This window comes from Lonchura striata, chromosome Z, assembly GCF_050655825.1.
Source record: "Lonchura striata isolate lonStrDom1 chromosome Z, ASM5065582v1, whole genome shotgun sequence".
Lineage (NCBI taxonomy): Eukaryota > Metazoa > Chordata > Aves > Passeriformes > Estrildidae > Lonchura > Lonchura striata.
This window is the reverse complement of record NC_140740.1, coordinates 18168939-18195671: the sequence shown is the minus strand read 5'-3', so window position 1 is coordinate 18195671 and position 26733 is coordinate 18168939. Positions and strand designations below refer to the sequence as shown.

At 35.1% G+C, this 26733-nt stretch overlaps 1 protein-coding gene across 3 annotated transcripts in view; it reads right to left on the bottom strand.

Annotated features, from left to right (window-relative positions):
- MCTP1 (multiple C2 and transmembrane domain containing 1) overlaps nucleotides 1-26733 on the bottom strand; it is a 209874-nt gene that overhangs the window by 119622 nt on the left and 63519 nt on the right. For 2 of the 3 annotated variants that reach the window (XM_031507452.3, XM_077790123.2), the window contains exons 4-8: nucleotides 26497-26576; nucleotides 25867-25972; nucleotides 18884-18922; nucleotides 10543-10713; nucleotides 8964-9094 (exon numbers count right to left, since the gene is read on the bottom strand). In XM_031507452.3, coding sequence (XP_031363312.2) covers nucleotides 8964-9094; nucleotides 10543-10713; nucleotides 18884-18922; nucleotides 25867-25972; nucleotides 26497-26576 — 527 coding nt within the window. The remainder of the gene's footprint in view (nucleotides 1-8963; nucleotides 9095-10542; nucleotides 10714-18883; nucleotides 18923-25866; nucleotides 25973-26496; nucleotides 26577-26733) is intronic. The other variant, XM_085568072.1, reaches the window with a different exon arrangement.

The window sequence follows — 26733 nt, the reverse complement described above, 5'->3', positions numbered from 1 at the left end:
CATGGGACCCCAGAGCAAGGCTGGGGTTCTCACACCCAGAAAGTCATTGTGACACTAATGGAGACATAATCCCCTCACTCAAAAATAGGTAACAAAAGCTAAAATAGGCAACAAAAGCTACCCCATATATATCCATCAGAAAAAAAAACCAATGAGTGTAAAATTACAAGGTCTGCATCAGGACTACTAGATCTAATTTCTTCAATTCTTGAATCTACAACACTTTAACAATATGAGTAGTCCATTTTTTTTATTTAGGCTGAAATAAGCAACTGGCAATTTGCTTTTACCTGTGCACCTTTCCTATTAGAAATATTTCATTCCTAATAGCATCACTCTAGAACAGATGACCCAAGAAATATATATCTATCACCTACTTGATAAATTTTCATGAGCAGGCTATCACCAGCTTGTTATTTCCTAAAATCATACAAAGATAGGAACTGATCTGGAAAATTTTTTCCAGTAAAAGGCCTTAGCCATTTTAAAGGAAAATTATTCTCTCAAGCACCCTCAGAAAATTTGATAAAACATTGGGTTATTCCATTAAGGACTGTCATCTTTGCACTTTACAGAAGTCCAGATTAAGAGTGCTTTTATGCACATGTGGTCAGGTGAAAACAGATTTCTTACTCCATGCCAGGTGCTCTGCCCCGGCTTTGAAGGAGGTGCAGCTTACCTGTGCCTAACTTGAAACTGCCAAGGCTCAAGGAGCACCCAGCACAAGGGGAGCCTATTTACAACACATGCACTTCAGTAAAATGATAAGACTTTGCAATCTACAGACAGTGTAATAAAAATTGCAATTTTTTCCCATTAGTAGTTGATTTTTTTAATGATAAAAAATCAGCTTCATTTGATCTCATGCCAAATTATCCTAAGAAAAGGAAAAAGAATTGAATAATTTTTTGTCCATTCTTCTCTTCCCCCATCAGATCTTTTTATGGGACCAAAAAAAAAAAAACGTGAAGGAAGTCTGGTTTTCTTAAGGTATTACCTAAATACTAATCCTATCCTAGAATAATCTTGACAGAGTCCAACTGGAAAACCCAAAACTCATTTTTTGTATTACAGTTTTTTCAAAGGACTGAAGCTAACAAAATATTTCCAAAAATAAGCATCTGTTTGGAACATACCTGTTATCCAAATGTAAATATCTTTGGAAAGCTTAGGCTGACAATGTCCCTTTATATTTTACTGAAATTATAGTCAAGTATTCCAAGCTTTAAAGCCTTAGTAATGCTGACTTTTATATCAGTTAAGATGTTCTCTAAAAAGACATTTGTTTCCTACAACTGTGTCTCCACAGAGAACAAAGATGCTTTTAGGATGAAGGTGAACATATATGTTACCAGAAAGTGGTACAGAAACATTTTTGTCCCATATTCTCAAACTTAGGACCATGAAAAATTCCAGCCATTTTGAGAAGGCCATAAGCTGCATATGACCGGCAGCTGTCACACTGGAAACATGAGAAAATAGTAACTTTGTACAGACTTGTTTCTTAAGGAATTATTATTTATATGCTGCTGGTAAAGGCAAAGATTTTTCCACCTGTAATGAGATCAGCCTGAAGAACTATTGAGAAAAAATTGCCACTAACTCCACACAGATTTCCAAGCATAACTATAAATCGCATTGCAGTTTGAGTTTTTCTGCCTCTTCCATTCTGTATGGCCCCTTCAGTGCACACAGGTTTCAGCACTTCAAGTGGTGAGTAGGAGCACTGGAACAATTTCCCTGGCTGGCCTTTCAGAAAAAGGTGGAGGGACACATATCCCACCTATTAGTTCTGCATGTGAACACTATCAGGCACCATGTGTAGCTGGATTTTCAGGTCTTGAGAGATCAGAAGGGAGAAAAACGACAAAGTGCATCAAGCTCACGTGCCAAAGTTATCACAGATGAATTGCTCAAAAACAGGGTACAGCTCCCATGGAGGAAGATTTGAAGGTTCAAGGGAAATCTGCCACTTGTCTGAAAGTGTGTTCAGTGTGTTAATCACACAAAATTTTAGAAATATATTTCAGATTTATTTTTAATTTGAATATATCTGGCCTTTGGTTCTTTTTATGCCTTTCCTTACCAGTTGAAAAACCCTTTAGTGTTTCATGTTTTCTTCTAGTGAAGGAACTCATACACTATAATCATATCTCTTCTTGATCTTCCTTTTGATATGCTAAACACCTTCAGCTCCCTATACATTTCCTAGGAACTTATCTCCTACAGCCCTCAAATGACTTTTTGTAACTTTTCTGATCCAGTGAAATTCTCCTGCATCCTTTTTAAAGTGTGGAAGGCAGAACTATGTGTAGTATTTTATTATCAGCATGTCTAACAGGTAAAAATCACCTCCCCTCTTTAGTTCTAACAGAACCTGGAATGTAAGACTGTGTTGGCACCCTGGTGAAATATTCTTGCTAATGAATGAATTACAAAGGTAGCAACATGACATAGAAGGCCTCTTAAAAGCCAGGTGGACAGGCAAGTGAGAGACAGCAGATAGTGGAATCATTTTCTCACATGACAAAATAAAGCATAAAAGAGGAACTGGCACAATCCTAAGTGATAGGGACAGAAAAGCACCACTTGGCTACAAACCAGGCAACTTAATTACCATCATGACTTGTTCAGGAACACAGATTTTTAACTCCACTGTGATCCAGGTCTATGCTGCTCCAAAGGATGCCAAAGAGAGGAAACTGTGTGATTCCACAATTAGAACTGAGCTGGACACACATCAGAAGCAGCAAGGCTTGAACTGCTACAATATGTGAGACTCCATACCCTTTGTGAGCAGATTAAAATGTTCCAATAAAACCAAGAAACAAAGGGAGATGGAAAATTTTGCAAAGCACTAGCAGAAAATGACACATCTCAGAAACACTGAGTGTTGACTGCAGCTAATTTCTTGGAAGAATAATGGGAATTTCTTGGAAGAATCGGAGCGAGACATTTTTAACTGTAAAGATTATGAGAAAGAAATTAAATTATGGACTCCACATGACGCTTGTGATAAGTGGTTGATAGAGGTGCTAGACTGAAAATCAGAGAAGCTCCCAATGGGGTAGAAGACAGTATCTCAGCTAAGTAGGACATTGATTAAGGACAAAAGTGGCCTTAGCTGGGGAAGCTGAAGAGGATCCCTGGGAGCTGGGAGAGGAGACCTCAGCAGGACCTGAAGAGCCGTGCTGTCAGTTGCCATGTAGCAACACAGGGAAGGCAGGAAAGAGCCCTGTAGTTTGGGGTAAGTCAGTCATGGCACAAGAAATAGGAAAGCTCCATGAAATACTATTTTAGCAGTCACTGAGCAATGTCTCAATTACTGTTCATTGCTTGCTAAAAGAAATACAGTCCATGCTACAATAACCTGAAATGAAAGATTAATTTTTTCCTAAGCATAGTTGTTCACTACAAAATTACAGATTTACTTTTGATATTGCACAGGCAGAAATTACTTACAATTAGTTTCTGATGTGGTAGTTCCTACATTGTCCCCATGGCACAATCACATACTATAGACAGTTAGTTTTGTTACTGGTGTAATTTCTCTGAAGCAAAATTAACCTTTCATCTGCTAAACCAGTCTATTGCTTTGATAAACATTATGTCTCCCTATATAATACTCTCCTTACTCGTTGGCCCAAGAAATTTTGCAAGAACTTTCACACAGATCCAATCTGTGCCTTTCACATATTATCACAAAATCCTATTTGCACTCTTCACCATTTTCCGCACACTATCATGCTCCTCATGTCTAAACTGGCCATTCCACATTTCCTTCTCCCTTCCTCTTATTTTGCCACTCTTCAAGAAGTAGACTTCCATATGTGAGAAGACACAGGGTCAGAAGAAGGATTCCTAAACAACCCAGACTGCATGCAGCATTCTGTGTCTCAGTGTATGTTGGAGAATGATATAAATTTTGTGTCAGAACATGAAAATACTGTCAGTAAGAGTTGTAAATAATAAGTATCTGGTAAGAGAAAATTAATGCATATTTGTGAGCAAAAACTGAAACTCTTTTGTCTTTCTAGTAGAATAGAAAGAACTCTACTAACTCTGCATTAGTAGAGTGAAGATGTGCTGAGATAGGAATAAATAAAGTATGGAATACCTAAAGGCCAAATTTTGAGATGCAATATTACAACTGTCTCCTTTTGACAACAATCAGAAATAGAGATGGCTCAGCACATCATAGGATTTTTCAAAGGCAGATCTGGCAGTAGCATTTTTAGATTTTAATGCTTCAGGCATAATCTTAATTTTACATCAAGAAATGTATCTGCAATTAATTTAACTTTAGTTGTCACATATAATCAATAAACAATTATACACACAGAGTACTGGTTGTGTGTTCTTTGGTGTTTGGACAGGATTGCTGTAACTCACAAGTGCACACAGTTCAAGTCAAAATTACAACAGCATATTGACCATTATGTTTACGTCTTTACTATAATACATCTTCCCAAAGTTCCACATGAAGAAATTTTCAAACTGCAAGACAAAAAACATTTTTGAAAGACCAGCATAATAAAGTACTATTTCTATTTCCAGAGGAAGCCATCTTGTTTACAGAGTTTTGCAAAATAGAGAAAACTTCAAGACTTTGCACCTTTAACATTTAAATGGACTTCACAGATACTATTCAAAACCTTCTTTCTGGGCAACAGAAAAGTGCCAATATTTGTCACTGTTGAGGCAGGGATGGGAATAAAATTACTCCAAGTTCAGAAGGCAAAAGAATGATTCTTCATTAACAAGTACGTCTCTCTTTTATAGAGAACATAATGAAGACCAATTTTATTGGTCTTAGAGTAAAAACATCCCACACCATTGGTGCACTAGGAATAGCACACGGTGGTAGAACATATCTATAAACAATATGAACAGAAAGAGAGAAAATAAATTGTTTACATTCCTCTCAGACTTTTTCCCAGGCTTAGCCTGGTAGAAGTCTCTCCTTTTCTCTCTGACTGAACTGAGAATACCCATAAATATTTCAATGTAAATAACAGTCTCCACAACATCTCTAGAAAAAGATCTGGGAAGAAACAGAGTAACATATTTATTGTCCTTCACCTAGCTTTACATGCATGTTGGAGTAGTCATATACAAATCAGTTCTCTTTGATAATGCTCAGTCCCCCATAGCAAAATTACAAAAACATCAATGGGAGGAGAAAAACCCCAAACCATAAATAATTTACAATTTTATATTTTTAAAATAAAATCTCACTCTAACTTAGAAATTTGATAGCATATTGATAGTATGAAAGCACTTCTCATGCTTTCAGACTAATCAGAGAATAATAGTTGCATATCATTTGTATTTATATATACCTGAAAACCTCTCTATCGTTGTGTTACCACAAACAAAAAAAGTAAACAGACAAGGCATAGTAGATTAGGTATTATAAACTTAAATAAGTAATTTTCAGTATTTTAACTTTTGTATTTCATAACATTCATTGTATGGGTGCTCACAAAATCAATCTGAATATTTGTGTCAATATTTAGTGAGATTATGGGAAATTCCACTTTCCTATAGATAAAATAAATACATAGCCTTAATGAATTCACTACATACAAGGTCTTTTTTTCTTAATTTGCATCAAATTGGAAAAAAGACAGCAGCATCTATAAATACTTATGAAAATAGATATAGATTAAGTCAGCAGTAATTTTCTGTCATGAAATAAAAGCGAAAGTCAATGTCATTTTAAAGATAAATGTGCATTTTTTATAACAATTAATAATGCTATAAATCTGGCTGCACAGGATTGCAAATAACTTCTGCTGAATAAAATTGTATGACATGGGATTTACTTATTCTCTATGTTCACAGAAACAACTTGTTCTCTGACAGCACTCATTCTTGGCAATTTATTGCAGCTGTCAGCAGCCCATTTGTTCAGATTAGTGCTATGCATAAAGGTGTAACAGTCATGAGGATTTATTAACTGATTATCGTAAAAGTGACAGTCAGAATACCCCTCAAAAACATAAATGATAAGAAAGCTAAATAATTACATGATGATTAAAAGCATCTTCATTTTGATCTTAGTATTACCTGCATAAACTTACTGCAGTACATTTTTAATCAAAGGAGCATATTGACTCAGCATAGTACATAAATTATTTCCTCATAGCAAAAACGTGAATATTAAATCTATTCACACTAAAAAATATATATACACATACATATTTCTACTTATCACATGAAGCAATAACTAATGCCACTTATGCAAGCCTATAACTATAAATGCCTATAAATGCAAGAAGGTGGCCCATGTTGCTTTAGCTCCTGGTTTCTTCCATAAAAAAACTTTTAGGCCTCATTTTTTGGTTCTGGAATGTTGATTGTTTTTAAAAAAACTGTATTCACAAGGATGGAAGAACTTATCTCCTGTATAATGCAGTTAAGTTCTAGTCAAGAGTAGTGTCTTCTCATACAAATCAGCACATGTTTGGAAATATATTTTCCTCAAAGCTCTTGTATGAGGTCTTTTCCCAGGATTTTGAAATACTGAAATACTGAAATAAACACTGAATTGGTTCTAAGGTTTCAGACTTTTTAGAATATTCTGAGATGGAAGTTCACAAGGTGCTACAACCTTTAAACTCTCATGGAGAATGCACACAACTGAAATTCAAATGTATTTTATAAACAAAATGCTCTGAGTTAAGAATGGAAATCAACCAGTCAGCATTTTATTTCAGACACTGCCATACTGAACATGCCTGGGCATCAAGACAAAGACAGAGTTGTATGCTACTTCTGTGACAGATGTGTCCTTCCACTTTTCTGAGGATTCCATGCTGTCACTCACTGCCTTAAAACTTTCCTCCCTCTTACAGGCAGAACTTACATGCCATACCTTCCACTTCCATCTTCACTACCCCAAAACCAGAATCTCACTTACATGTCCTCAAACTTATTGGATATCTTTCCTGTATTTTTCTGCCCTCAGAAATGGACTGCAAGACCAACTCCTTGCATCACCACTACCGTGTCACATACCCAGCTTTCACCTGCCCTTACTATGGTCCAGCCTAAAAAGGACAATAATATACAAGGGCCACAGAAGCCTATGTTCTTGATTTCCCACTTCTTTTATTTCATAAAAGTGCAGCTGAGACATGGTATCATTCCGGGAGAGTTTACAGCATCCTTGTTCTGAATAAAATTTGCACAGAAAAAACACAGGTTTTCTATGCTGTTTTCCAGAAGATACTGGAATTTTTTCCTTCTACTTTCCACCTGGGAAACCTTTTCTGAGTTTGGTCAGTTCTTCAATCTAGTGTGCCTGCTCCCTAAGCATATTTTGTCCAGGCAGGACATCTTCAAGAAACAGTTGTTTTCATTTGCATTTAATAGAAATATTATTATATAACATTACAGCTGCTGCTTGCACATTATTCAAGCAAGCAGGAAGATCTCAGCAAGATGAAATGGATTACCCTTCATTCTTGAGCAATGATAGAATGCTACCAGGAAGTCTTTTGTTTCCCTCCCACAGCCTCATTATCACTTCTTCTGGAACCTGAATCAAGATATTCAAGTTATTATGTGAATCTTGAAAGCCATAGAGCCTTAATCATGGAGCACGACTCAGTTGCGCTTTTAAAAACTAATACACACTTACCATAACACATGCACAGAGCAAATCTGCAGTGTGTGCACCAAAATATTTCCAGCTTTTAGGGACAGCCTTGAAAGGAGAAACTGGGGAAGAGAGGTCAGCATTAAGTGGAGCTGTCAGGTGTTGGTGATTTTTATCTGTAGTGACTGGAAAAGAATATCAGGGAGGGGGAATATTAAGACCTATTTTCATATTCAGATTGAGCTTGACAAGTGACAGTTTTGCATGGAAATCTCCTTGGATAATAATTTTTTTTCAGGTTACATTACCAGAGATACGGTACCAACAGAAGGTGAAATGAGAGAGTGCCTGCAAGGACAAACTGAAGAGAGATTATATGTACACTGACAGAGAGGTCAAAAAAATCAAAAGCAGCAAGATTTCAGTAAGTGGTGCTTGGATGATGATGCTCTGAAAAATCACTCATGAAAACTTTGAACCTCACCAGATTTCCCTAAGAAGATTAGAATGAAAAAGAAAGTTGGAATGATTTCCCAAGGCATATAACATGTTGACATAGGACTAAATTAGTACATTACTTCAGAAAAATACTGATTGTTATCATACCATAATATGTGAAAGTGATAGTGAAAGCACCTCCAATAAAAACAAAATATATAGGATTAATTATTAACACCATTATTATGACCATGTGGATATCAAGGAAAATATTAAGTAAACAAATATCTGAGCTTTCCAAACAGCACCTACTTTGTAGTATGTATAAGCACCAGACATTTTTTCCCCTATTAGCTAACAGTTAATGTCAATTCCTGCTCTGTAAAATGGAGCATAGCCATACAAATATAAGCTTTTTCTTGAACTCTCAGACAGATTCACTTTTCCTGAATATGAATTAGGTAAAAGATTCTTTGTCCCAAAATATGTGTGGAGTCCCTCAGCTCTATTTTCATTTACTGGAAACATTGGTACATAAATTTGGTCTTATGCATCAAGTCAAGCATTATTTCTCCTCCAAGCTGGATGTTACTATATGGAACCTCCTGCATCTTGGTAATTGCTCTAAACAAGGGATTTTTATTTTTGAAAACCTCAGTCTATCAATTGGTAAAAGCTGCCACCTACTGGTCAATAAAATTATATTACATCATAAATGTAAATAATTATAGCAATGCAGCAAATTGTACTAGAACATTGCAGAAAATCCTCCCCAAACTTAAAAAAAAAAACCAACCAAACAAGAAACGAAGAACAAATGGTCATAAGAAACAATTTCAATGGCAAGGCTCATTTTAGTCATCCTCTCTCATGGACTTCTCTCCTCCCTGTGGACCAAGAAGGCTAAAATTGTACAAACCTGCCAATGAAATCATCCTTTTTGCCAACATCTTTGTCCCACACGGTAATATCAATAATTCCACCTCGTTCATCATAGAGATGAAAGTCAAACTGCTCCCTCCACTGAGGATTCAAAGTTTTTGGAACAATCTAAAATGAGAATAAAAAAAAAGTCTTATTACATTGAGTAGGCATGCACTTTCTTAAATTGTAAATTTGATCATTAAAGTCTGTTCAAGCTTTTTCTGTCTGCAGTGTCGATATCTCAAGCAGTGAGAATTTAAAAATGGTAATTAGGAAAGACTAGTAGCCAGTTCTCTCATGCTTCTTTGATGTAGCAGCAACCTCCAAAATCCTGCAGCCTGTCACCTTCAAAATCCTCTTGAACAAAGGATTTGTCCTGTGAATGAAACCATTTCTCTGTAGAAAAATTATGTCCTCTGTCAAGTGACAGGTAGCTATAATATTATGTTTCTGAGCCCAAAGGTAAACAAAGCACCTTCAACAACACGTAGATGGTGACTGTAAGTACTTAAACAAACAATTGCATCATGTCCCTTTTTCCCAGCTGCAATAGTATAGGGAGAAACATGATACTATGGTTTACTTTCTCTGGAATAAAATTAGTTCACTTCCAAAATTGTATTTTACTTCCTTTCCTTTGAAACTTTGATGAAAGCATTTTCTTAATAATTTCAGCCCAAATTTCCAAATTTTCTACCATAATACTAAAGCAGTATTCACTGTCCTGAGCAAGAACAGAAGACCTCTAGTATCTTCCTTATTTAGTAAACACTGCTCCCTACAACCAGCAGTCATACTGGCTTGAAAAAAGGAAATTCAGAAAGGATTTTGAAAATTATTAATTCACAAAAGCATGAAATTTTATTTCTTCTAACTTCCAATTAACAGGCTCAGAGGTCTACAAATATGACAAGTAAATGTTCCTGCCCTCTTCCTCAATTTACCCTTCATCTGACCATGAAAAGCACAGTGACTGTCATGGCCATGGACAAAGGAAAGTCATGCACGTCATCAACAGTCTCAGCATCTCCCGTAGACAGCAATTTTCAAAATGGCAGGGACCAAGAGAAAAAAACCCCAAAAAACTAGCAAGTCTTTACAATAATTGCCTCTTCTCTACCTGTGAAGCTCATACATGAAGAAAACGTTAAACTTGTTGTTAAGGACATGAAGAGGAAAGTGAGCTTATGAATATGACATAGTTTGAGGATAAGACAATGCAAAGGGTCCAAAAGGCATTCATCATCAAGCCAGGAAGACCTTGTCAGAATCACTCTGCATCTCCTCCCTGCCATGAATGACTGCTAACAGTAAATAAAAGCCAATACAGTTCCTGTATGGAACATCAGGTGTGTCCCCCTGCAAACCCACATTTTTCAGTGCTACATATTTTCCCATCTAGTACTACTTTTGTTTATAAAGAAACAAAAAGAAACATTTAAACAAAGCTCCAGGTGGACTGACAGGTAATTATTACAACAATAAATCTTCATCAGCATTGAAAGTCATACAAAATAAAAACACCAAACAGGAACAAAGCATTAAAAAAAAAATTCAGTCACACCTAAAATTACCTTGCTCTTGTACTTCTGATGCCCCAAACGAAACTTCACATAAGGATCGCTGAGTCCATTTGCATCCATTGCCTTAAGTTCACGACCTTCTATTAAGGTAACACTAACTATCCCTCTCCATAACTGAGATTTTCTGTGCAGATCTGAGAGACGTAAGCTCTGGGTCTGAAACTTTATGGAAAAAAAAGAATAGATTTAGTTAACACCATTCCAAAATCTTCCCCTGCTTTTAATGTTCTATTTTATGTAACTATGTTGTAAAACAATTGGCTAAAGCCATTTTGAAGCTATTTGACAGTACATATGTAAACTATACTGCAAAGAATTATTTAGAGAGTAATAAAATAGTGACAATTACACGGGTAATGTCATATGCTGCTTTTGCAGAAACAAGCAGAATAAATGCTGCTCAAGGAAATGTTCATTTTTAAGAAAGGCGTTTCTTTCTGCTTCACTTCTTCCTCTGCTGATGGAATAAAAATAAGTATTAGAAAGTCTCTTCTATTAGTAGCACATGATTGAATGAAGTTGAACAAACTCCATGTTTATAAACATAAAGCCCTATTGAGAATATAATCTTCCCTTAGCATATAACTTAGAATAATATAAACCCACTGTGACAAATATGTATAAAGGAAACATAATTCAATAAACTCCTCTAGCCCTGTCTCTGAAATGATGCAGTATTCTCAGAAACATTAATTGAGTACCAGCACATAAGTTCAAGAGTATGGTAAGAACAAAACCTTCAGAATTGTGTAGGGACTTGTGGACTTGTGAACCCTCAGCCACTGATTCTGGGGGTCAAAATAAGACACACACACACAAACCAGTCAATGAACTCCACTGGGTGTTTGAGAGCAGGAGGATATAAACTTGAATAATTTAAGGTCATTTCCAGTTTGCTCAGAGCTATAATGGGTACCAGAACCAGGGAATCCCCTTTGCACTTCTAAGGAAGACAAATGTGTCTTGAGTGCATCCAAGAAGCAATGCTGGCAAAGGCCCTCTCTTTTATTCTGAAACTTTATTCATTAAAGACTACCTTATCAATAACCAGAACACTAGATAGCTAAACTGTATTTAAACTTGCAAATTATTTTCTCTAGGAATTAAAAAAAAAAAAAAAAAAAGGCAAGCCTGCATGTATACTGTGCTGTAACTATAACTTTATTATGCAATGTAGTTTGAGCAATAAAGGCTTTGTGGGCTCAGCAACCTGCACACATGCACATCTTGCATGCCTGGCTTCATCCCTCGAAGACCTCCACTATCTCTGCAAGAGGGTTTCAGTGCAGGTTTGGTTTGAGTCTTTCAGATGGTAAACACAGCTAAATGGCTACAGCTATGCAGGCACCCAGGACAGGGGTTTTACTCTATTACCTCGAGACAATGATAGAGATTAGACTGGATTACAACCACACTCACCCAGCCTCCAGGGAGAACAGACATGAGCACTGTGGCCACTAGTCTTGGAGCAAATCTGATTAACATACTTTTTGCAGTATTTCAGGTATTTTTTGGCATGCATTTGTGTTTTCTAATGGTTATTCAATCCAAGTAGTATGGTTATTCACAAAATATTTCACTATATTTATTAAAAGTTTCTTTTCCTGAAGTGAAGGATTTGACTGCAGAGAAACCTCCCATGAACTTGCTGTTTCTACAAAGGCAAACAAGGAACTGTGTGTGGAATAATCTTGAACTTAACTTGCTACATGAAGGAGCAGTGGGTCATCAGAAAGCAGACCCTCTATGAAAATAAGGGCAGAATTGGGAAAATCAGTTGCCAGAAGAGATTTAATTTATAACTTGGGAGCATTATATAAACTTTTTCTCAGCACAAATGTACATTTCATTGAGGGCATACTGTCAGCATTGCCAATAACTTGACTTGTGAAGAAGAGGGAAATTTTTTCTTGTTCCAGTTTCTTAGAAGGCTTAGAGCAAAACAAAGACTGGATAATAAATAACTGACTTTGCCCTGAACACAAGATGATGAGAAATACAGAAAGAAGACCAGATATATTTAGGAAGGTATTTTAAACTAGGATATTAGCAGTGGTTGAGACTTCTGCAAAAAAGATGCAGTTCTTGAAGGTGTTTTAAGAGCTGAATGGGAAGCCATATGAGATCCAGAATTCTATCATGAGCTTGCATTTACAACTCTTTTGTAGTAAATCTTAAACACAGTACATAGCTCTTAACTTCTTTATCAGTGAGACAGAAAAAAAAATAGACAGTATACTTGACCTAAATTTTATATTTTCAGCAGCAAGTACAATAATTTGCTGCACTAGAGCATCTGCCCCATCATCAAGCAAAGTGTTTTTTTTTTTTCCTGACCAGTCAGGAGTTTTGTCAGTGAGGGTAATTTCCATACAAGTTAGCAAGGTAAGATCTAGATGACCAAGAGCTGGGTGCAAAATGACAGACAGGTCAGACAGGAGTTTACAAGAGTCAGGCAGGAGGCTGGAGAACAAGTGTTCATATGCTGCAGGAGGAAGCCCTCCCAGGTCAGAGCCACGTCTCACAGTCAGTGACAATCAAAGCTTTATGCAGGCCCTAGTGGCATCTTGATTGACAGTGAAGTTCCAGAGACTGTGTTTTGCCACGCTGGAAGAAAAGCAGCCAGCTGCTAAAAAGAGGTTGTGGCTGTTTCTTCCTCAAGGTAGTGAATGTGGACCACAGCAGTGCTCGTTTCTGTCTTTATTGGTAACACACAGATACACAGAGCAGCAAAAGTGAGAGGTACTGAAAGAGGCAGAGCACAGCTCACTGAAACTAAAGCTATTGAGATTTTCTGGAGGTGAAATGCATAGGCTATGTGACTTTCTCCAGCAAGAGTAACTTCCAGCTGGCATTTTTCTTGTTTCTAAGCAAGACTGAAGGGAATCCAGCACACTTTTCTTCCAGTCAAAACCATACTTATTCTCAGAAATTACAGATAATTTACTGACATAACCTCTTTTTTTCATATAATGGTTCCTGTAGGAAGAAAAACAAAAAAAGAATGTTCAGATTTCAAGTCAAATATGGCAAAAAGCTAACTGAAAAAATGGGAAAGTAAGACTTATTTCACATTTTAAAGTTGTTTCCTTATGAATTTAATTTCACAGTGTGAGACGGGCATATTTCTAGGTATCTAAGAAACCTGTAAAATGCAGCCCACAGTGAGATACAAATTCAGAAGGGTAACTGTGAGAATAAAACAAATAAATGAGTGTGTATCTTTCTCAATTTCTCCTATGAAGGACTGTTGCTCAAGACTTATTCTTAGGCAACTTGTTTCCCTCAGAAAGCACGTAGTATGTATTGCAGCCTAGATTTCACTCTTGTGCCACAAACAGGAAAAAAAAAAGAAACTGCACAGGTTTTCATTTGTCTGCAAATAGGTGGGAAGTTACAAATTTCATATTAAATTCCATGATTTGGAAAGAAGCAAGATTAAGATCTCAGTCCACAATCATCATTAATGTGCAACTATTGTTTACATTATTTACATTTTTGTGCAGGCATAGTGACTCCCACATGACATGTCCTAAACCCCCCCAAAAGAGAGGGGGTGGTGGGTGGTGGGTAAGTTGCAGCCTTGCTTGCAATGACGTTTTCTCCCTGTCTCTTTTTCCAGAAGGAAATTTAAATTTGACTTCTGAAAAGGAGTCTTTCATGCCAAAGGACGCTCAAAGCTACCCGTGAAAGAAAAACCCATATATTTTCATATCCACAGACTGCTTTAATGCTTAATAAACAACAAGCAAACCCAGCAATTTCTTATGTGAAAAACACAGCTTTTATTTGTGTTCCATCTATTCTGTGTAAATATGACATAGTGGGTGGGCTAGGGGCATCAAGAGGAAAGAATCTTCTGACAGAACTGGACCCTCTGCTAGATATGATTAATACAGCTAGCCAAATGTCAGAGCTGAAAGATGATCTAATAAACGTGACTTAATATTCTGCATGCATTCAGGTATTTCTGGATAACATTAAAGGATGGGAAACCAACCAGGCTTAGTCAGAATCTGGGCATTGATCCCAGGACAATCAATATCACATTGTTGATGAGCTGTTGTTATTTTTGTCAAAAGAAGAGATGCACTTTGTTGGTATTTTTGAAAATCCCCTCATATTTTTTTTTTTTTTATCTTTTGGTAACTTAGTGTCCTTTCAAAATTTAGTCCATACCAAATGGGAGAAACCCCACACATTGTCCTTTCCTAGCCCAACCTCCTTTATTCATTGATCAGCCCTCATGCCCTGCAAAGTACCACCTCTCTCACTTGCATGTACTTGTGCAAACAGACTCTGCTTTTATTAAATCTCCTCCTTATTACACACACGCTTAAAACACACTGCTTCTCTGAGTTCCGGAACACAATAGACAGAAATAGAAACGTCTACCACAAACTTATTAAGTTTTTAAAAAAGCAAATCAATAATACACTTATATGACCTGTAGAGGCACTTCAATCCACAAAATAACTTCGGTTTCAAAGCCCAAAAAAAAAAGAATCAATCAAGAAATTAGTGAAAAAATATAGAAAAGAAAAATACTTCTCTTTACCACTTAACAGGGCACAGATATAAAAATACAGCAAAGTGAATCAAAATCAGTGTTGCAAATTACTGCTGTAAATTCATGTAAACAGAATTCCTCACCCCCAGTTTCTAGGATGTTCACAGAGCTTGGATGCAAAATGTAAAATAAAGATTGAAAATTTCAGTAGATACAACTGCTAGCTCTATGTACAAAACAATGAAAAAATCAAGAGACAGTTACATGCATTTGCAATGCTTTTCCTATATTAGAAATGACAGAAAGTAGGACCTGAAAGGTCTACTCTATGTAGTTCCTATACTATGTGTCAGAACAGAATTTGAACAGGATTGAAATATTTTTGCATTATCACAATGCAAAACATATAAAATAATAATTTTAAATACCCCCACATGGTTTTCTGATTATACTAGAGTTCTAAAATTATAAAATCACACATTTATTGCTGCAGTAAAGAATATTAGGAAGTAGACCTTCTCAAACCTTGAGGTGCAGCTGTGTGTTTCCTGAACAGTATTTGGCAAGGGGAAAAGAGGCTTGGGTCAACCTATGTCCTCAATCAGCCTTTTCAGATTCTTGAGAGAACACCTTGCATTACAAATGATTTCTCATTCTTCCTCTACTATAGGCAAGTAGAAATGGAAAAAATTGTGACAGTGATTTTGAATTCATCAGGATTATAGACACTGAACTACAAAAATGCCTTCAATGGGATCATGATGATTCCTTCTTATTTTTTGCTCATTGTAACTAAAATGAAATTTAGTTACATTGTAACTAAATGGACTGCTGCTGATAATTATTGCAATGCAAAATAATGCTTTCCTTAACTTTTTATCAACTAAATTTTAGATTTTAGACTCTTCTAATTCTAGGTGAAGCTAATAAATATGCTTACAGTTGAGAAATTTACACTGCCCTACACCTTGAGTGTTTTAAATTAAATCTTGTTTATGGAGTTTCCACTAACAACCTGATACTGTTTCTGTAGAGTATATTGTTCTTCTGTAAATATTGTGACATTACAATATTTATAATAACAGTGATGACTCACACTTTTTCACCGTTTCACATATGTTTTGGGTTTTCTAAATTGAGTAATCTGGCATTCTACTTAAGTGTACTTGCTGATGCAGCTGAGGTGTAGTGTGATATAGACTGTGGCACTCACTGTGAGTAGAATTTTCTGTAACAGGGTGAAAACATTCATACAGCACAACTGTGCAGAAGCACTTTGCAGAGAGGCTGTGCCAGCATAGTCCCAACCACCTCCATTCTTGGTCCTGAAATTCCCCTTGAAAACTGGGGCTGCAATACGTGAAAATCAACAGGTCTTCTGTTGATAATGGAATCACCATTCCATTATCATCTGGGATAACCAATGTCACCACAGTCCTAAAGATGACATGGATCGGATACAGAAAAAACTGGCAATCAATACTTGATGGAAACTTCTCACGCTTTTGGAAATGTAGCAATGAAACCCCCGTGACAAAATGCTACTCTGCTGTTTTTGTTCTTAGCAGCTATCATTCACACACAATTAATACAAATATAAATCTTACTGAATATTTGCACAATTTTTATAATTAGATGTCTATCTATTCTGACTGGGTTTTTTTTCCATTATTTAGTAGCTTTCCTTCCAACACTGCTTACAGCTGCACAAAACACAAATGTTCTCAATCTTCAAATATTCTTCAAAGAACACAAAATGCAGTAATTCTACCACGTATTCTGAAATTCCTTAGAGTTTTGTCTCTGACATTCTGGTTGAAAGATTGAACCAAATGTAAATTTCTTCAATTAGGAAATATCGTACAATTCTATACCTGTGTTTGTCCTTTCAATACTTATACCATTATTTTCTATTTCCAATTTTATTCTCTTCTCAAGAGGCATCTCATTCCAGTGGAAAAGCATCTTGTTTCAATTTTAAAGCAGAAAAAAATATTTTGATATTAGGAAAATGCAAATCAGGAGCCACAGAAACTAAGTATTTTGAGTTGGGCATAAAACCATCAGTTTTTAAGGCCATAGGTTTGGAACTTAAGTTTCTGCAAGTGGAATGCACATACTTTTGGAGAAGCTTGTAAAATATTTTTTTAAAAACAGTCAGCAGTTTTGAGCTGAAAGCTGCTCATTTAACAATTCATTCTTGTTTAAAATGTGTTTTTACTAACATAGTGCTAGATAAAAATAATTTACACAGCCACGCATGTAAGACATTGTACATGAATTACACCTCTAGGTTAAAAGACTACTTCAGCTAAGATAACCATAGAAAAAATTGCAATGTTTAAACCATACATTCACTTTTTGCCAAGTATTCTTATATGCCAGTTTGCAAAAATGCCAACTACTGAATGAAATGCTATTTAATAAAGGTAACAAAGCTGAACAGGGATAAATAACTCACTTGAAGATCTTTAAAGAATTCCCAATTCCCATGGTGCGCTGTTCATTAAGAATTATTGAAGCTCACAATTTTGTCAGTTTGCAATGCAGACAACATGCTGCCCAATATAGTCAGCACATCAGAAGTTAACACACTTTCATGATGCAACCGGTTCTACCCCTTAACATTCTCACAGCTCCTCCTTATCTCTTCAGTTTGAGCATCTTAGATATTTCTGGTAGTTACATGAATCACATGAGAATCAAAAATCTACATATCATCACTTCACCAAGTATCTTAGTTTCATAAATTTCACAAAGGAAACAAACTGAGTATTGCCCTGCATCTCAGAAGCAGACTGTGTGAAAAATACATCCATAAACCAAGAATTATCAACACTGCTCTCTTTTATGTTTTAAGGTTAAAAATACAAATAGGTCTAAAAAAATGCAAATATTTGTCAAATGAGCATTTATTATTATTTATTATATGATCATTTATTAATAACCTCCTATTTAAAATTGTGCATCAATATGCTAGAAGAGTAAATAATGTAACAAAATCGGTGAATCGCCTCACAGAACTATTTTTTTTCTTATTTTAACACCTTTACATGGTAAATTCTATTGACTCTACTAGCTCAGGTCTTGGAAAAATTTTAATTCACTTGATTTAAACATTAAATATGCTCTTTTTAACAATACAGAGAGAAGGAAAAAGGTAAAAATTGTTTGCATTCCACTGCAGTCAAACTTTCAGTCTTTCTCTTGTGGCAAACAGCACACACTGCTCCACTTTTATCACATCTATTACTCCTAAGAGCAGAAAAGCTTGAAGAGCTCTAAAGAACTCTCTTAAGTGGAGTCCACTATGCTCTCATAAGGCCTGGCTATGACTGTCACCTATGCACAACCAGTGATAGGGGAAGTTTTTCTTCAAGAAGCTTCACTGTGAAAACTTTGCACAGAAAAACACAGATCAGTAAGAGAAGTACATAACAGGAAAATAAAATATACTCTTAGGCATTAGTTCTTTGTTCACATTAACACAGGAAATTGTTTAACTGAGAAATTAAAAGTTTTAGAAAAGGAATCGGGACATGCTGACAAGAAGTTGCTAGATGACTTTCAGATAGTTTAAAATGTTGTGATAAAGCTGAAAGGTTTCATGATTATATTAAAAGCTGAACTATACCATGATGTTTATTTAATGAAACAAAGAACACTGTCATTAAAACACATTTGGAAGGGCAATAAATCCTGCGCCAGAAGTTTCCAGTCTTATATGGCATGCTGGGCAACAAATCATAGTTGTTCTAAAAAAAACAGACAAAAAAACCAATGCCACCAGCTAGAAGACCACATGCTAAATGTTAGAGTTACCTTACTTGATCTTTTCCAACTCTTCCTCATTAGCATTGTCTGAAAATAAAATAGAGCATTTTTATTACCTTTTCTCTGCAATACAGAAAAGGAGGCCAACAGTCTCAAAAAGGGCAGTTCACATTTAACAACCACTCTAACTGAAGCAGCAACATGTACAGTCCAGCAACAGATACACACCAGACTGAAATAAATCCAGGCAAGTAGCAGTCCTGTGTACACGCAGGCATACTTTTCTGAGTGATATGGATGTCTCATTTCTGGAGACAATGCATTATATAAACTTGTAAGAAAGAAAAGACAGAAAAGACAGAAAGAACTCGATTTAAAAATGGGAAGAAATAAATGTGCCATGATAGGTTGTGATTTCAGTTCTGACTGATATTTGAATATTTATTTTTTATTTCTTAATAATAAAGTACCCAACCTTTTTGAATACTACTGTTTTACTCACAGATATAGCCACAAAAGATAAAACCTGCATGAGACTCCTTTGATGACACAAATCGATTACAAAATCCTTAAGGTTATCACTGCTTGCTCATTTCACAGCAGTAAAAATAGTTCTTTGGTTTGATAATTACATACATGAAATAGAACAAAAAAAAAAAGTTGTATCTTCACTCTTTTAAAAACTCAATCCTCAGTTTCTGTGTCCCTTTACCTAAGCAATCTGTAAATCTTTGGCACTGCTGGGAGCCAAAGTACCAACAACAGATTCTTAAGCATTAAATAAAAGAGACATTCTGGTCAAGTAGGTTTTGGAAGGTTTATCTGTGAACATAACTGTTGCTTAATGGATTCCTGTGGAAATGCAAAGAAATTAGTTTATACAACTTAATAAGGTTTAGCAGCCTGTTACTGACACTGAGCAAGAATAAATCAAAGGCCATTAATTTCTATTGAAACTTTTGAATTAGAAAATAAACATAATTTTAATTTTTATTAACTATTTTGAAAACACTTGCTATTTCAAATAATGGAAATAAATTTTGAAATTAAAATATTTTCCTTGCTAAGAAATTAAATTATATTTTGGTGAAAAATTAATATGAGAGAAAATATGTGGGGAGTTTTATTTCTGAAATATCCAGAAATTTTTCAAATATACATCATTTTTTGTGAGAATAAAAATAACTAGCCAATTTAATTGCTATGGACAGTTAAATCCTAAGCCTCTGCAGTAAGTTAATAATAATTGTAGCACTGTGACTTTGTAAAAGATACTAAATGTTTCATTAAACTGGAGAATACCATTTAAATTATTTTTCTAGAGAGGCACTTAAGAATTTAACAGCTTGAGGCTCATGGCAGGCCCTGAAGAAAATCTGAATATTTGGGTCCTGTCCAACACATCACAGCTCCTCCTTTCCTTGCAGTTTCTGAATCCTAGACAGCTACAGGTCAGAGCACAAACTCAGCTTCACTGTGCTTCAGACCAGGCTGTGAGCAAGGAACAGAGTAAATCCTGACAGCTGAATTAACTATACAGGTTTAGATTTTAGGTGAGGTATTGGAATTTGTCACCCAAAGAAGTTGTGGCTGCCCCATTCCTGCAAGTGCTCCAGCCATGTTGGATGGGGCCCTGAGCAACCTGATCTAGTGGAAGATGTTGAGTGGAACTGGATGATCTTTAAGGTCCCTTCCAAACCAAGCCACTCTATGACTCTTTCAACTCTGAGGAGTTCAGTTTGTGTAGTAGCTACAGAAAGGTACAACCACCCTTGTTGAATAAATGGCATCATTATCAGCTAAAGCCAGGTAAGTTGAAGCCATAACAAGCATCCTTAACACCCAATAAAATAAATATATAACATAGGTCAGATCAGGATGGATGATCTAAATGGAATTTACTAATCTAAAATATTCCATGCCGAGTCTATTGCTGGAGTTCTTCTCTATGATGTTAATGTCCCTCTGGCAAATAAATAAATAAATAAATAATAACACAAGATATGATTTAAGACAGCAAGCAAACTGACAAGCACATTAATGTTAATAATTTAATATAAAGCAAAAAAAACCTAGGCATAATTTGAGATAATTATTTTAGGAAAAAACAATGCCTTGAACTTTAATCTCAATAAATAACAATATCCAAGTAGAACTTGTATGTTTCCTTTTTTTCCATTTTCTTTGTTTGTTAGGTTGATGGCAGTGATGGACAGCTGTCCCCAGTCACTGCTGGTCCCAAGACAATGCTTCTTATCAAGCTACCAACTTTGTAAATTCCTATAGCTGAAAACTGCCAGTTAAGACTCAGGTAGGGAACAGCTATGGTAGTGAAGAAATGGGTGACATGCAGCTGTGAAAAACTTGCTTCCTGCAGGTTTTCCAGTTGTGGAATCTGTATACTAAATGCTGATGGAAAAAGAGCCAGAAAAACTCACATGCATTGTGACTACACAATGCACATGCACCCATGACTACAACACCAAACAGGAAACCTGTACACATGCATGAAATCACAAACAGCACACTGGCACACAGCACCACATGTATCCAAAAAGAAATAATAAACACTGTCTGAATTAAAGTAACATAATAAGCTTTGTTGGAGTAAGTCTAAGAAAAAAAAAATAATTGCTACTTTTGACTTCTTTTAAACTGATCATCAAAAGTAGAAATCAATGAAAAATACACCATAACACATTATCTTTTATTAATAGAGTTAAAATTAACAAATCTTTGTACATCTTTATATATACATACTTCTCTCATATTTATTTATTTTACATCTTTTTAGTTTACACTGGTTACCTAAGCTATCTGTCCTCCCAAACAGTAAAATTGAAATGCGGCATTAACAGAACAAAACAAACAGGAATTAATTGTTGGAACTAGTGGTACTTCAACTTACTGCATTAGGCTGGAAATAGATTAAACATCCCTTGAACACTATAAACTTTCTAATCTTTACAGGCATATAGAAATAATTCATTAATCACTTTTGTTTCAGGATTTATGATTTTTCAGATATCACAACAAATCAATTGCCTTCACATGTCAAAAATCAAAAGATTAGGATTTCTAATAACTTTAGATATACTATCCTTCTATTTATGTACATAGTTTGAAGAGACATTACAAGATTATTACTTTAAATATTTGCTTTTAATGTCTTTAAGATAAGCACCAGGTAGCAAATGGCAAAGATACAGACAAGACTTTCTAGAAATTTAGATTTGCTTATATGCCCATCCTCTAACAATAGTATTCAATAACTGCAGGCTATCTCAGCATTTTCTTCAAATAAATGGTGTTCTTATAATAATGTGTCCTTATTTATTAAACTGGTTTACTGAATCTCTTTATGATTGAAATTATGTCCAATATCTTCTACTGAAAAAACACAACTGTGAACTACTTAAGCACTGCTTTTCACAGTCCATCAGGACTCAGAAATAAATAATCCTCTTTCCTAGTCAGTGTAATATAGTTTTGCATACAGTTATATGGATGTATTAATATTCTCAATTGATATCTGAATCCCAAAATGTAATGCTTTGATCTGAGGAAATGGGGCTTTCTAGCTGTAACTCTCAAGATCATCTCATCAGTCAGTACACATAAAAACTGAATTTCATCAGATTTTTTTCAGAAAGATAAGGGAAAAAATGCTCCTGTGTGGACCAAATATCTTTAAAATTTCTTTTAACACCTCAAGTCTTCATCCAAAACAAAACAATTTATTACTGTGTCAAATTGGCTGCTTATTTTTAAAATAATTTGCAATAATACCTCTCTCACGGACAGGTGGCAATATACAACTAGGCCCCTGAATTTGTCCCATTTAATTCCAAATTTGCACTTGGAGTATCTTATCCTCCAGCCGCAGCAATATTTCTTAGGCAGTGTGAGAGGATGCATTTTCCTGGAACATGCATTATTTTGAAACATCAATAAAATATTTTGCAAGACCTCCTGTCCTCCAACAACACATCTTCAGAAGACTTTTCCTTTACCTGCACACCAGTGCGTGACCTCAAAAACAACCTCACTGCAGTTCAAGCAGTCAAAGGATCTCTTTGGAAAGTATAATCCACATCAACAAGTTACCAAACAACACATCACAAACAGCAAGTCTTGTTTTAAAGAGCTCAGTTTGAAATATGGCTAGAGATCTGCCCAAAATACGGAATCAATACACTATGTGGTTTCCGTGGCTGCATGGGAAACCTAACAGTTCTTGTTTTGAAGCTGTTCTTTTTATTTTTTTATTTCCATCATGGTCTTAATAAATAGTCTTATCTTAAAACATGTGGAATTATAGTAACTGCTATTTAAGTACTTCCAGGCAATTTCTGTAATCTTCAGCTTTACAATTTAACACTATTTATGTGTAACAACACGCACGTCATGTAAAGTGGTAAAGTATTACCCTAATTACATAATTACTTGCAACTTTCAATTGCAAGCAATGTAAGAGTTATCATCTGAGCAAAATAAAACCTATTCAAGAGAAAATTAATTTTTGAAATGTAGGCTATATAGGGATATCAAACAAACAGGATTTAAGGAAATTTACAATGACAGGAAAACACTGCATATGATGTGAAGAGACAGTGTATCTGTGTCTTCTATCCATCAGTAATTAATGCATACTTAAAAGTGCTCAGGTTTCTATCTATATATTTCAAGGACACTCAAATTTCTACCTGTATAGAGATATCCAAGTAGAGGTGGAGCATCCATCATTCAAACAGTGTGCTATAGAGATTGGGAATGTGGGAGCTGCTTTTAGCACTGATTTATATGTTGCACATTGTCATGAGTTGAAAAGAATTAGTCTTAATCCTCTAGCATAACATTTGAAAATATATTGACTTCAATCAATTTCAATAAAAATATCCTCATTATTAGAAAACCTTTCAAAACTAGCCAAAGATGACTGTTCAACTAGAGTGATAGATTTTGTAATATACCTGCTCCTTTGAGAGTAAATAAAAGCTAATGAATAAATACATACATACAGTAACTGAAAAAAGCTAATTGAATTTTATTAAATCCTTAACACATTAAACATACAGCAATTAGATATTAATTTTGTAAGTCATCTTCCTTGCATTGTGACACAAATTCTCTGACTTTATTGCAACTCCACCAGAACTGCTCTGTGATTCATATCTTGGGAAGACTGGTTTCCAATAAATATTAAGCTTTGTATTAGGTATCTGATTATTAACTGGAATCTTGGGCATTTTCAGACTGAAGTTCTATATAATAGTTTAAATGGGAAGAAAATTTGTTGACTTGAGTCAAATTAAAAAAGCTAATAATGAAATGTGTAATAACATAAACACAGTTCTTCATCCTTTTATAACCAGTCAGCTGGATATAAAAAAAATTTGCTAACCAGCAATTCTACAGTCCCCCAATATTTTCTACACTCAGTTGTTAATTTATGAACATCCATATGAAAAATATGTTACACTGTAGTGTCTTCATTTCACTTTCTCACTTCTAAACTTCTGCAACACTTGGTATAATAGTAGACAACAGGAAGCAGCACAGTAGCTACCCTCTCTGTATGATGAAGAAAGGAAATCCGTGCTGTGCTGTCCACATAAAAATACAGTGTTTCTGTGTTGTACGATTTAGGGTTATGGCAGGATAGTGTCAAAAAACAGGACAAGTACCACCTGACTCAGACCTGACTGGTCTTACCCAAATAAAAAAAAAAAATCTAAAATTAAATTAATATCTTAATTTAAGTAACAAAGATTCTTGTGGTATAAATTTACAAGATTGAATTCTGAGCCATGTGGGAAAATATATAGCTAAAAGAAAAGAAAAATACACTCCTTATATAAGCTAGATGCACATCACCACCATATGCCATTATTTTTATTAAGTGTTAACAGAATGTCATGATGAAAATTAACAGAGGATAAAATAATTTCTAAAATTCTACCTATTTGCATTACTACATACCAGACACCTAGTTCCAGTAACTGACATGCTAGGCTATTTAATACTACCTGGGAGAAAAGGGTAAAAAGAACACTAGCAGAATCTCCTAGTACCCCGCAGGTATGCAACAGGATGTCTCACACTGCAGCATACAGAAACATATATGTTCTTGCAAAAACATGCAGCTGACCATATCCATGGATATTTTCATCAAAATAATGCTTTTTCTTGGCAGGAGGACTGCAGCCACCATTAATGGGACTGCTACGAACACCCTGACCCACAGAGTGCCAGGTCATATTCTGACTCTGTCACTGTTGCTTTGTATTACTGCATTTTTATTTTTATATTTTCTTTTAATTTTTTTTCCTAATAAAGAGCTGTTATTTCTACTCCCATATCTTTGCCTGAGAGCCCCTTAATTTCAAAATTATAGTAATTCAGAGGGAGTGTGTTTGCATTTTTCATTTCAAAGGAGACTCCTGCCTTCTTAGCAGACACCCATCTTTTCAAACCAAGGCAATTATAATAGAAAGAGTTTTCACTTACAACAATGCAGCTCAGAAAAGTAAGACTGATGAAGGAATTACAATAAACTTAGGAAATGATACAATTTTGTAATTGAAATATAAATTAAAAAAATTGAAAAGTATCAAATAATCCTTTAACATTAGTTGCCAAAAAGGAGAAACACTACGTTTTCCAACTTTATTTTTCACATGGAATAGGATTCAAATATTCTTATCTAGAATAGATAAGCAGACTAGAAATAGCAGACTAAGTCCAAAATTCTTCAACCAATAGTTTACTGATGTTTCTCCATATTAACCAGCACTATTCACCTACAACTGACATTATCTGATCCATCTGAATCCCTTCTTACTAAGTAAGGGAGGATTCAACTCAGGTGAAATATGATATATTATACCAGAAACATTGCTCAGTGTTATCTTAAGAATTAGAAAAGTCAAATTAATTTTATAATCTGAGATTTACTCTTGTGCTTTATATCATCCAACCAGAGATCAATCACAGGAGTGATGACATTTATTGAAATACTTAAAACTTACTGCTTCTCGCTGGTCTCCTGGAGCCAACAGAACTGACAGAAATATGCTTCCCATATCATGGTCAGGGTAATGAGGGTCCTTCAGACTCAAGGTAACATCTGTTTGCCTAGGAGACAAAATCTATGCATTTACTTGGATTTCAGACTCTCAGATAATGAAAATTTCTCAATCATAAGAATTGAAGGCATCTGAATTAATACGAAGCTACTTAGAAAAAAGTGGCACAAATTTTCCCTATTTCTACTTATTTCTGCTGAATGCTCATAAAATACTAAATACTTTTACTCTGCATCAAGTACTGTATTACATGTACTGAAACAAATCAAAAGTGTATCATTAATGGGTTAAAAAACAGAAAAAAATATCAAACATTAGGGGGTATGTGGATGAAACTAATATGAAAACAAGATTAAAGTACTTGTAAAGTGAACCTTCTCCATAGACAATCACCTAATAAATTAACATTGACAATACAATAATTTCTCAAACATAAATGATTTTCTTTTTTAGTTTTATGTTGTGTAGGTTTCTATAATTATTTTCTAGCATAATGCTTTACTTACAGCTCCACAAACAAGGTATTAGCAGATAAAAATATAAAAATATTCCATAGGCTTGTTTGTGCCATACCTGTTTAATTCCAATGATGTGAGATCCAAAAATGCTGAACCAATGAAGTCATCCTGAAGTCCAAAGTCATAATCAAATACCTATGATGCACAAGAGCTTTTTTTAGTACTAGAAATATTTTTTTCTTTAGAACTTTTCTGCCTATGAATCATTCTTGAAATTTTTCCAAAGCAAGTGTCTCTCATGTGTTGAATCAGGACTACCTGAAAGTAACCTGAAACTTTCTGGCCAGAAAAT